We start from the raw sequence: 12,265 nt of genomic DNA on the forward strand, positions 1-12,265 counted from the left end.
ATACATTTTAATCCGAGTTGCCATTTCTTTAAGTTAATAGGATCCAGCAGAATCTACCTCTTATAGAGATAATACAGCATCTACCATAAAAAGGAGTGGGATCCACCCACATTCTCATGAAAGATTAGGGAACATTTTAACTCCCTGTGCAGACCATGTGTTCTCAATGGGTTTAAAATGTATTTAGGGGTTGGGGTAAGGGCATAAAATCAACACTTTTTATTATTTGGTCCAAGTTTTTTCTGATTAGAAAAAGTAGCAGACACATGTGCACAAGGCCTCTGTTCTGTATGTCCAAACTCAACACAGCAAGGACAGTGATTGTCACACAGCTGGCATGGAGAAAGGCTTAGGGGCCCATTTATCATGATCACATTTACAATGCGATCTGGGCTGATTTCACCACCCAGGATCACATTGTAAAATGCGATCACATCACAGGGATTTATCAATTTTGAGGGTGCAGGGACAGGGCTCCGAAATGAGCCCGTCCCTGTGAAGCACTGACCCATAAGCCGGGGGGTCCGCGCATGTGCGGTTATGCGCTGACCCCGCCAACCCCTCTGACCGCAGTGTGATCCCGTAGCCATAGGCTACAATGGGTTGATACATCGGGCAGCTTCGCATCCCCCATAGAAACCTATGGGGGATGCGACCGGCGGCGCCGGGGGGGGGGACGGGATCGCAGCAGGGATAGGAGATTCCTGCTGCGGTTCCCCTTTGATACATTGGGGTGATAATATTTGCGGCTAACCCCCGAAAATACCCATTTTGGGGGATTTAGCTGCAAATATTACTTGAAAAAAAGGGGCCCTAACTCCCAGAAAACGAGTGGTTAGCCGCAAATATAAAGGATCCCCTGAATGTATTAAAGGGGGACCACAGCAGAAATCTTCAATCCCTACTGTGATCCCCCCTGCAGCTATGCCGGCCGCATCCCCCAAAGGTTTCTATGGGGGATGCAAAGCTGCCCGATGAACATCGGGCAGTCCGGCTTCGCACCCCTATGGGCTACACACCGTGCGGTCAGCGAGAGCCAGCACATAATCGCGCATGTGCAGACCCCCTGGCTTCTGGGTCAGCGCTTCGCAGGGACAAGCTCCTTTCGGAGCCCTGTCCCTGCACTGCCAGGTGATCAGGGGCGGGCTGGGCCGGGGGGCAGGGTGCCATGTGCCCCCCGGGCCACTGTACCAGTTGCTGCTGTGGGCCGCCTGGTGATGATCGTCGTCCACCGGCACCTTCTCCTGTCAGCCGCAGCAGCACTGGCCACGGCTACAGGAACATGGCCGCCGCCCACACTGCCCTGAGGACGCATTGTCCTCCTCTTGTCAGCGGCGCTGGCCGCCGCTACAGAAACATGGCCGCCGCTCCCCTGCACTGAGGACATGTCCTCAGTGCAGAGGTGACATCATGATGCCGACTCTGCCCGACTGCGTGTGAGGATTCAGGAAGTGGGCTGACTCACTGTAGGGGGGAGGTGTAGCGCGCAGCGGAGAGGAGTCTCCTGAGAACTTCAAGTACTGCCAGGCAAGTGGGCTCCTCTCCTCCACACACCATGCTTCATCGGAATCGGTACATCTGTCAGAATAAACTTAGGTCTACAGTCATTAGGTCGACCCCACTAGGTCGACTGGCAGGAAGGTCGACCTGACTTAAGGTCGACATGGGCCAAGGTCGACATGACTTAAGGTCGAATTTGCATAAAGGTCGACATGAGGAAGGTCGACTGGTCATAAGGTCGACATGGGTTTTTCACTGTTTTTTGATCCGAATGTCGACATGGACACAGTTGGCAATGAGAATCGGACCCTCGCATCGCTCGCAATGCTTCGGGCACGGTGCCTCGCTGCGCTCGGCACACTATTTTATTCTCCCACCACGCCCTAGTGGATGGTAGGGCATGAAATACCGCCTGTCGGCACATGTCGGCTCAAAAAACAGTGAAAAACCCATGTCGACCTTATGACCAGTCGACCTTCCTCATGTCGACCTTTATGCAAATTCGACCTTAAGTCATGTCGACCTTGGCCCATGTCGACCTTAAGTCAGGTCGACCTTCCTGCCAGTCGACCTAGTGGGGTCGACCTAATGACTGTAGACCTAAGTTCATTCTAATAGATGACCGCTTCCCGCTTCATCCGCCCCCTCCTCATAATCTATCCTTTCGGCTATTTCCCACCACCACTCACGGGCTATATGATATGAGAGAGATGACCTGCCTCCTCCTGGGCACTTCACATTCTAATGGTATACTCTGTCTCCCTACCTCTCTCCCCTTCTCCCCCCCCCCTCCCCCCACTCTCCCTCTCTCCCCTTCTGTCCCCTCTCTCTCTGTCTCCCTCCCCTCTCTCTCTCTCCTCCCATCACTCTCTCCATGCCCCCTCTCTCCATGTTCCATCCACATCCCCCCTCTCTCTTCATATTTACATCTCTCTCCATGTGGCCTTTCTCATATGTGTAAAGGTCTGCATATTTGGAACTTTTATATGCAGCATGTTTTCTTTTTTTACATTTGTATTAAGTTAAAAAAAAAAAAAAAAAATTATAGCCTGACTCCAGAGTGCACCACCCCCTTTAACACAAACTCAGCTGCTGTACACAGGTATACAGGAGCCAAACCATTTTAGTGTTGACTTTGCTTTTATTTATTTATACTGTGTGTGTATATATATATATATATATATATATATATATATATATATATATATATATATATATATGTTTGTTTGTTCTGTCCAGCACTCTCCTTCAGGATATAGCGATCAGTGCCTTTCACATAGATAAACACCTGCAAAAATGAAAGATGGCACTCCAGAGGGACTGAGGTGAAAAAAGCTTTATAGTTTGTGCATAAAGAAATGCGCCAACGTTTTCACTCCACCTTGTTTTTTTTGCCTTGAAAACGGGGTGTGCCAGCCCCGAAACGTTGGTGCATTTCTTTATGCACAAACTATAATGTTTTTTTCACCTCAGTCCCTCTGGAGTGCCATCTTTAATTTTTGCAAATATATATATCCTCCATCCTTTTTGGAGGCACCTGGACAATTACAAATCCATTGAAGGAGTGCCGGATCACTCAAAACTATATATAGTTTTGTGTGATCCGGCACTCCAGTCGGTGAATTGCATCAGGGTATGCCACAATAAAGTGGTGGGATTATCTGGTGGGGGCACCAACAAAAATCTTGCCTAGGGCATCCAAATACTTGGGGCCGGCTCTGGCCACACCTCAGGAGTGGACAGGTGATAACAATAATCATCTATGGCGGTTAGTTTGGTATTTGGCCCTGCTTTTGCCTTAAGCGTCCCAAAACCTCCTGTTATAGAGGAGCAGCCTGCATTGTCCTCCTGTTATAGAGGATCAGCCTGCGTTGTCCTCCTGTTATAGAGGAGCGGCCTGCGTTGTCCTCCTGTTATAGAGGAGCAGCCTGCGTTGTCCTGTTATAGAGGAGGAGCAGCCTGAGGTGTCCTCCTGTTATAAAGGAGGAGCAGCCTGAGGTGTCCTCCTGTTGTTATAGAGGAGGAGCAGCCGGAGGTGTCCTCCTGTTATTATAGAGGAGGAGCAGCCTGTGATGTCCTCCTGTTACTATAGAGGAGGAGCAGTCTGTGGTGTCCTCCTGTTATAGAGGAGCAGCCTGCGTTGTCCTCCTGTTATAGAGGAGCAGCCTGCGTTGTCCTCCTGTTATAGAGGAGGAGCAGCCTGAGGTGTCCTCCTGTTATAGAGGAGCAGCCTGAGGTGTCCTCCTGTTATAGAGGAGGAGCAGCCTGAGGTGTCCTCCTGTTGTTATAGAGGAGGATCAGCCTGTGATGTCCTACTGTTACTATAGAGGAGGAGCAGTCTGTGGTATCCTCCTGTTATTATGAATGGGGTGTTGTTGTTGTTGTTATTATTATAGAGGAGGAGCAGCCTGCGGTTTCCTGCTATTATTATTATACAGGGGGAAAAGGTTTTTTTTTTCTTTTCCAGCCCTCAGGCCCCCCCTATTAAAAAGTTAATCGTTTTGTACCTTTACATAATGTTCAGCGTTATGTGAACTTTTGTGAAAAAAAAAATTATCTTTTTGCTTTTTTTTTTCATTATTTTGATACGTAAAAGTTATAATAAAGTATCTATGGTATAATCAACTCCAGGCCTAATCTTTTTTTAATGAATCCATATTTTTTAAATGAAAAACCTCCATTTAACAATGCGCTCTTACTTGTGGGCCAGTGCTCTGGACTTGCCCCCCAGGCTAAAAGTTGCCAGCCAGCCCCTGCAGGTGATACATCCCAAGGAAGTGATCGCATTTTACAATGCAATCCTGGGCGGTAATATTCCGCTCAGATCGCATTGTAAATGCGATCAATGATAAATGGGCTCCAGAGACTGATAACACATTTCCTGTCCTTCCACTGTGAAGACATTGCTGGCCTGCAGCTTGTTACTGACCGCATCTAAACTTGGTGGACAGTCTCTGATCTGAAACTGTGCCTCTCATTCGGGATGTCTTTCCAAGAAGCCAAGAACATGTCACTCCATCTTTCCGTGTTCCATAAATAGGATGTGCAGTGGACAGGGGCAGATCCAAAAGAAAATGATAGGGGGGGCACCATTTTAGGGGATGGGACTGCATGGGGGGAGTAGTGCCACTCTCTCAAATAATTGGGAGAGAGAGAAGGAGAGCAAAGAGAGAGAGGAGAGACAGAGAGAGATGGAGGGCAGCATAGAGGAGAGCAAAGAGTAGGATAGCAGAAACAGAGAGAAAGAGCAGATATAGAGAGAGAAGATGAGAGGAGAGCAAAGAGAGCGAGAGAAGGAGAGTGCACAGAGAGAGAGAGGAGAGTGCAGAGAGAGAGAGAAGAGTGCAGAGAGAGGAGAGTGCAGAGAGAGAGAGAAGAGTGCAGAGAGAGAGAGAGAGGAGAGTGCAGATAGAGAAGGAGAGTGCAGAGAGAGAGAGAGAGAGTGAAGAGAGAGAGGAGAGTGCAGATAGAGAAGGAGAGTGCAGAGAGAGAGAGAGAGAGAAGGAGAGTGCAGAGAGAGAGAGAAGGAGAGTGAAGAGAGAGAGGAGAGTGCAGAGAGAGTGAGGAGAAAGAAGGAGAACAGAGAGAGAGAGAGAGAGAGAGAGAGAGAGAGGAGGAAAGGGAGACGAGAGGGTTGAGACAGGTATGTGTCCCCCCACCCATGCATGTTGTGCTGAGCCCTGCACCCTCCCCTTCTTCACTACAAGTGTACCTAAGGCAGCAGGGTCAGTCAGTGCCAGGAAACAACAGGTCCCAAGGAGGCAGCAGCGGCTGTGGTCCCATGGTAGGGGGTTGCGCCAGGGCGGTCTTGTGGAGCCCAAAGCAGAGGGTCCCATGGTGGCTGAGGCAGCGGATCCCACGGAGGTGGTTGCTGCGTCGGTTCATCACGTGGAGGGAGTACTGGCCGGGCAGCAGCGGGTCACATAATCAGCTCCTCCTCTCTTCTGATTCTTGCACCGGGGCAGTCAGTAGAGCATGACATCAAGCCCCGGCAGCAGCATTAAGAGAGGACTTTTTAAAAGTAAAAAAAAAACGGATGCCCCCCTAAATCTGCCCCTGATGACTGAGACCACCCTTAAAATGCCTGCGTTTTTTTTTGACTGCAGCTACATTTACGTTTACGCTATTTCCCCTCGCGGATGCACAATGCGTACAGTACGCATGAGCAGTCGTTCGATAATCACTCGGTTTGCAAAATCTCTAATTAGCGATTCATGCAAAATTAGTCCCAAAGGCACCTACATGCGCCCAAGTCGGTCACTGTACCCTCCCGGTACCTGAGCTTGCGACTGCCTCTTACCTTCCCCTTGTGGGTCTCCTGCAACCACTGGCGGAGGTGGATCAGGGAGCTCTCCTGCATGGGTGTGAGCTGTCCCAAATAGCGCTGTATGTACTCAGCCTCTAGCTTATCGCCTGAGAAAGGAAGACACAACATTTCAGCAAGGCATAATATGTACTGTGTGATCCTAAACTGGACATAAAGGGAAAGACCCCTACACCGGTAACCCCACACCAAACTGAATACGGAAACAGACATCCATATGGCATACAGGTAAACAAGCCAAATCGTAGCTGGCTACAGGACGCACCATCAGGGTCTGATCCGAGAATGTGGCCAGCAGACTCTGCTGTGACCACTGTCGACTCTTCCAGTTCAGTTCCTGTCCCCTCAATGCCGATTATAGCGTTCCTTATAACATCATGATAGTCCCCTGACGTTCCAGGGGTCCATCTGGGGATGCGAGTAATGCCCTGAGATATCAGCTCATTCAAGTAAAATTCAATAACTTCCCTACCCTGTAAAAGAGAAAAGACATTAAAGTCGAACCTCTAGCAAGACCACTCGGGACCCCGCAGCAAAAAATATTATACTGGAAAGAATTTAAGGTACTTGTGGAGTATCACGGCTCCCATCGCATGTCATCGCATGCCATATATAGTGGCATGCGATGCGATGCGATTTTTACCGATTTTGGCCGTTTTTTTTACAAAATCGTATGCAATCGCATCGCATGCGATTTGATCGCATGCGATCTCATACGATTGTGCACTGAAAAGCATCCAAATGCATTGGAATTAGTATTAAACATGTTCAATGGCCCCCAACTGGCATTTTTGAGGCTGTACCACCCCCACTATCAACGCGAACCCGAAGCGTGGCGAGCGCAGCAAGCCCGCGAGGGGCGGCGGTACGCGTCCTACGACCTTTTCATACCCCCACTATCCACGCCGGCGTGGAGTTGAGAATAGAAAGTGTGGCGAGCCCGAAGCGTGGCGAGCCCCGCAAGGGGACGCGGACACCTGTGAAGCCCGTGAGGGGACGCGGATACCTGTGAAGGTATCCGCGTCCGCTCGCCACACTTTCTATTCTCAACTCCACACCGACGTGGATAGTGGGGGTATGAAAAGGTCGTAGGACGCGTACCGCCGACCCGCGCGGGCTCGCTGCGCTCGCCACGCTTTGGGTTCGCGTTGATAGTGGGGGTGGTACAGCCTCAAAAATGCCAGTTGGGGGCCATTGAACATGTTTAATACTAATTCCAATGCATTTGGATGCTTTTCAGTGCAAAATCGTATGCGATCGCATGCGATCAAATCGCATGCGATGCGATGCGATTTTTTTTGCATACGATGGGCATTGTGGGAGCCGTGATACTCCACAAGTACCGAATTGAATTTTAAAACATTTAATACCATGTTCTCATTGCCTCCCCTGCAAAATCCCAGGTTTTTGTTCCCATGCTTTTGGCGGGGGACAGATCATCTCAGCTCACAGACTCTGTACATACTGCAGGAGAAAGAAACAGTAGGCGCCTTCTGTACACTAAAAAACAATTTAATTAATAACATAAAACAATAAATTGCATGCATGCAAAACACAATTAAATTAAGTAAAAAAACCACATCAATGCAATTGCGTATTGTGTAAATGTAACCTATAGTTACCAAGTCCTAATTGGACAGTTGAATTGCACAGATTGGACAGATGTTCCTAAATTGACAAAGCCGCCTGAGCGCGGCGAAACGCGTCTTTGTGAGGAGTTCCGTGAACACCGCTTACCGAGGACCTAAGGGGTACATTAGCAGCACTGACTCTTGATAGTTCTTTTTCCCCCTGCACTCTGGTCCCCGCTACCGGCATCTGCATTCGGCACAGAGCGCTCCCTGACAGCTGCCGCACACACGGAGAACTGTTAAGCTCTATTCCAACAAGGAGCAGCGTATACCCGTACATCAACGGAGTCTACACCCGCCGGAGACAGTGCACTTCAGCCTGAATTTGGCTTGCTGGCCGTGCAGTAGCTGGATGAGCAGCTGACGCCGCAAGGGATTGGCGGAGTGTGTACACACCAATCAACCTGGTACATGCCGCAGAAACCCTGGGAGACGGTGCCGATTATTCTACAACCATCTGGGTATCCACCAAATGTTACTAACAACCATTGGTCATCTTACATGCATCTGAGACCTAGAAGTGGGTGACTACCTGCTCACTACCTGCTTCATTTGGGAGGACTTATCATTCATCAGCATCCAACATATTGTGCTTTGGGAAATATCCCTCATCGTGTGACTGGAACATCTGTCCAATCTGCGCAATTCAACTGTCCCATTAGAACTTGGTTACATTTACACAATACGCAATTGCATTGATGTGGTTTTTTCACTTAATTTAATTGTGTTTTGCATGCATGCAATTTATTGTTTTATGTTATTAATTAAATAGTTTTTTAGTGTACAGAAGGCGCCTACTAGTTTTTTTCTCTTGTATTTCTTTCAATTGAGGGCGGCATCCCTCTACCAGAGGGCAGCCATTTGTACACAGCACACTACATCTGTCCCTAGCGCTCATATCTTGCTACTCTGTACATACTGCACCTTAAACCCGGGATATTCCCGTGTCTGCCCCGTTCACACCTGCTTCCCTGGTCTGCCTGCGAACAAGTGTGAGGAATCTAAGAGCAGCTTCTATTGGCTGTTGAAAAAGCAGCTTTGATTGTCCAGTTGAGATCATGCACCATGGAGCACTGCTTATGAAGGTATCCGGACTGATCACAGACTGACTCATCATAGACAGCCATATGGTCGACCACTAATGGTCAACAGTCAAAAGATCAACAGGGTTTAACGGTCGACAGGGTCTAAAGGTCGAAATGGAAAAGGTCAACAGGGTTTAAAGGTCGACAGGCAATAGGTCGAAATGGTCAAAAGGTCAACATGCATTTTTTTTTCAAACTTTTCAGCCGACATGTGCTGACAGGCGGTATTTCATGCCCTACCATCCACTACCGCATTGAGGGAGAATAAAATAGTGTGCCGAGCATAGAAAGTCACCGAGCCCGAAGCAAGGGGTACACTTAGACAGTGTCCATGTCAACCTATGTCGACATAGACACCTTAAAAACACTAAAAACTCATGTTGACATTTTGGATGTCGACCTTGTGACCATTGTCAACCTTTTACCTGTTGACCTTTTGACTCTGTCGACCTTGTGACTGTCGACCATTAGTGGTCGACCATATGACTGCCTATGATACATACCATAACCGCTTACGAAGTGCTTTACGTTTGTTCACTACCTGTTGCTGGGTTTATGGACGCCATTGGGCAGACAGTATATTTGATATGTTATAGCACACTGTCAAATCCTTGACGGTGCCAGTCACTTGCTTCTTTATTTCCTCCTCCCTTCTTACAGCCAGCAGCTCCAGCACCTCCTCATCCCTCCAGTGCGCCATGTCGCACCTCCTCTCTGCAGCATTAAATGGATGTCACCTGATCTTATTCCCCAATCAGCTTGCTTTATCACATCCTGTGTGAAAAACCCGGGTCATGGCTATTCACACTGGCGGACACTCGGGTAATTCCCAGGAATAACCCTGCAGTAAACCCGTGTGTAATTCCCAGGGCATTACACCCGGGAATTTTACGGGTGTGGGTCATTTGGTCACCAGCAAGTTCTTAGACATTCATTAGGTCGACATGCATTTAGGTCGACATGTGTATAGGTCGACATGCAAGAAGGTCGACTTGTGTCTAGGTTGACAAGGGTTAGGTTATCAGGGTCATTAGGTCGACAGGGTCATTAGGACGACATGGGTTAGGTAGACAGTCAAAAGGTCCACATTTGTTCATCTGTTTTTTGACCCGAATGTCGACACAGTCGACATGGACATAGTGCACCACGTCCCCTCGCATGGCTCGCCATGCTTTGGGCTCAGTGCTTCGCTACGCTCGGCACGCTATTTTATTCTCCCACCACACCTTGTGGTGGAAGAATGGATGGTAGGGTATGAGCCGACACCGCCTTTCGGCACATGTCGGCTCAAAAAACAGTGAAAAACCCCATGTCGACCGTTTGACTGTCGACCTAACCCATGTCAACCTAATGACCCTGTCCACCTAAGCCATGTTGACTTACGTTCATGTTGAACTTCTTGCATGTCGACCTAATGCATGTCTAACAACTTGCTGGTGACCCATTGACCGTATCCCAAATTTCACTCACACCCGTTCACACTTAGACAGGACACAGGAAATTACTGCTTGCCCTGGCAAAAACCCGGGTTTTTGTGGCAGTGAGAACGGGGTATAAATGTTTGTTTGTTTTTAGCTGTTCCTGTTGATGAGAAAGCAAGTGTGTTTCCAATAGTTGAAGTGGATTTCAGGCAATTGCTTGTTAAAGCTTCATCTTATCTTCATATTATCTTCCTACAGGACTCAATACGGAAACCAATCAACCACTCACCAAAAATGTACAAAAAATAAATAAAATGCACAATAGTTAATAAAAAGTATCCGTCCATAACTGTAGTGCTGAATATTTGGGAAAGCTACTCACTCTCTTTATGTTGGCAGTGTACTGTTTCATTGCAATCTTTTCCACCGTGCTCTCAAAGCCGAAGAATGACTTGATGTCCAGCGATGCCGTCTGCTCGAAGCATGTCCACTCTTCATTCTCAGGGTGAACCTAGAACCCAGAATCAGATGTTACAATGGCACACTGCATTCAGTACTGTGATGTCAGACAGGGCCATCATCTTGAGCAACCTAGAACCCCTGCACTTCTTTTGGAACTACAAGTCACAGCATTCAATGTCACCCATTGGTACTTGGCATGTTTCACAACAGCTAGCAGAACTTTTCAAGCCTCAGATGTTTTTTGTGCAAGGTTAACCCCATAAGAAATAGTGAGGGAGATTTACCAAAGCTTGGAGAGAGGTAAGATGGAGATATAACCAATTAACTCAAACACAGGGCCTGATTCAGACCAGCTTGCTAAGCAGCATTCTTTCACTGCCTAGCGAGCGAGTAAGCAAACTGGTTTTAAGATTTATATAAATATCACAAACTGGTCTTTAGTTATATTCTATACCTCCATTGTTTAACCCACATTAAATAGACATTATACTGGAACAAGGTTAATTCTAAAACTGTTTACATTATATTTACAACTTAAAATAAATATATTGTTTTTCCAGATGATTTCACCACAAGGGGGCACCTGATATGTGTATCTCACAGTGCAGGTAAAACTCAGCGTAAAATAAACTATATATATATATATATATATATATATATATATATATATATATATATATATATATATATATATATATATATATATATATATATATATATATCGCTATGTGCCTATCTGTAGATTTGTGGCCGGTCTAAGCAGTCTATAACCTCCTTTATAATACAGTCTATATGTTTTTTTAACACTGCTATACTTTCTTTGAGAACAAGCTGTCAGCTCTAAAACTTGACCTTTCAGATGTGCAGTATAACTGGAACAGTACCATGCGATTAGCAGTATGACCACTAGAGGGTGCTCTGCAATTATGTTCATGAAAAGTTTTACCAACTGAAAATGACAGATTTCTCCAGTTTCTTTGGGTGAAATAATTACTTTGACCAATGACCATACCTCCCAACATGACCCTCTCCAGGAGGGACATAATGCTCTGTTTCTGGGCTTCCTTCTTAATTTATGTCTGCCATCACCTGTTTTAGGGCGGGGTGTACTAAGGGGAATATGCGGTAAAACCCCCGTTTTAACGCATTTTCCTATGTATTAAAACTCCGCCACCTTGTTACCGCAGTGAAGGGTATCGCCTTTTGGTGGCGATACCCTATAGAAGCCTATGGGCTTCTTTTCACCGCCGACGCTTCCCTCTGGCTTACCTAAATCCAGGTCCTCCTGGACCCGGAAGGTAAGCCCTTCCTCCCCCTAGTAAAGCAGCCGGACGTCCTTCCGGCTGCAGGGGGTAGGAGTAGGTGCTGGGGACAGCCTGCTTAGCTGTCCCCGGCATGAGGGGAGAGCCAGGCGGCAGGGAGATGACGGAGACCACCGCACACCAGAGTACAGGTATCACTGGGGGTCTCCATCACCGCACCGCGATGCTAGCCGCATATGTTAGTACATATGCACTGGCATCGCGGCAATGTATTTTAATACATCCCGCCCTTAAACTGTTTTCACACAGGTGATGGCAATCATAAATTAAGAGGAAAGTTCAGGAATAGAGCATTGTGTCCCTCCTGGAGAGGGTCATGTTGGGAGGTATGCAATAAACAATACACAGAATCTTATAGCAATAATTTGGGTACTTGTGGATTATCACGGCTCCCACGATGGCCATCGTACATGAAAAAATCGCATTGCATGCGATTTTTCACTGAAACGCATCCAAATGCATTGGAATTAGTATGAAACATGTTCAATGGCCCCCAAATGGCATTTTTGAGGCTGTACCA

The 12,265-nt window shown here is 47.4% G+C and overlaps 1 protein-coding gene across 5 annotated transcripts in view; it reads right to left on the reverse strand.

The window, feature by feature from the left end:
- The window catches only part of LOC146020126 (SEC14-like protein 5), a 93,212-nt gene that overhangs the window by 10,272 nt on the left and 70,675 nt on the right, over positions 1-12,265 (reverse strand). For all 5 annotated transcript variants that reach the window (XM_083152986.1, XM_083152983.1, XM_083152984.1 and 2 more), the window contains exons 6-8: positions 10,344-10,472; positions 6,090-6,297; positions 5,801-5,913 (exon numbers count right to left, since the gene is read on the reverse strand). In XM_083152986.1, coding sequence (XP_083009112.1) covers positions 5,801-5,913; positions 6,090-6,297; positions 10,344-10,472 — 450 coding nt within the window. The remainder of the gene's footprint in view (positions 1-5,800; positions 5,914-6,089; positions 6,298-10,343; positions 10,473-12,265) is intronic.

This window comes from Crinia signifera, chromosome 7, assembly GCF_055691185.1.
Source record: "Crinia signifera chromosome 7, ASM5569118v1, whole genome shotgun sequence".
Lineage (NCBI taxonomy): Eukaryota > Metazoa > Chordata > Amphibia > Anura > Myobatrachidae > Crinia > Crinia signifera.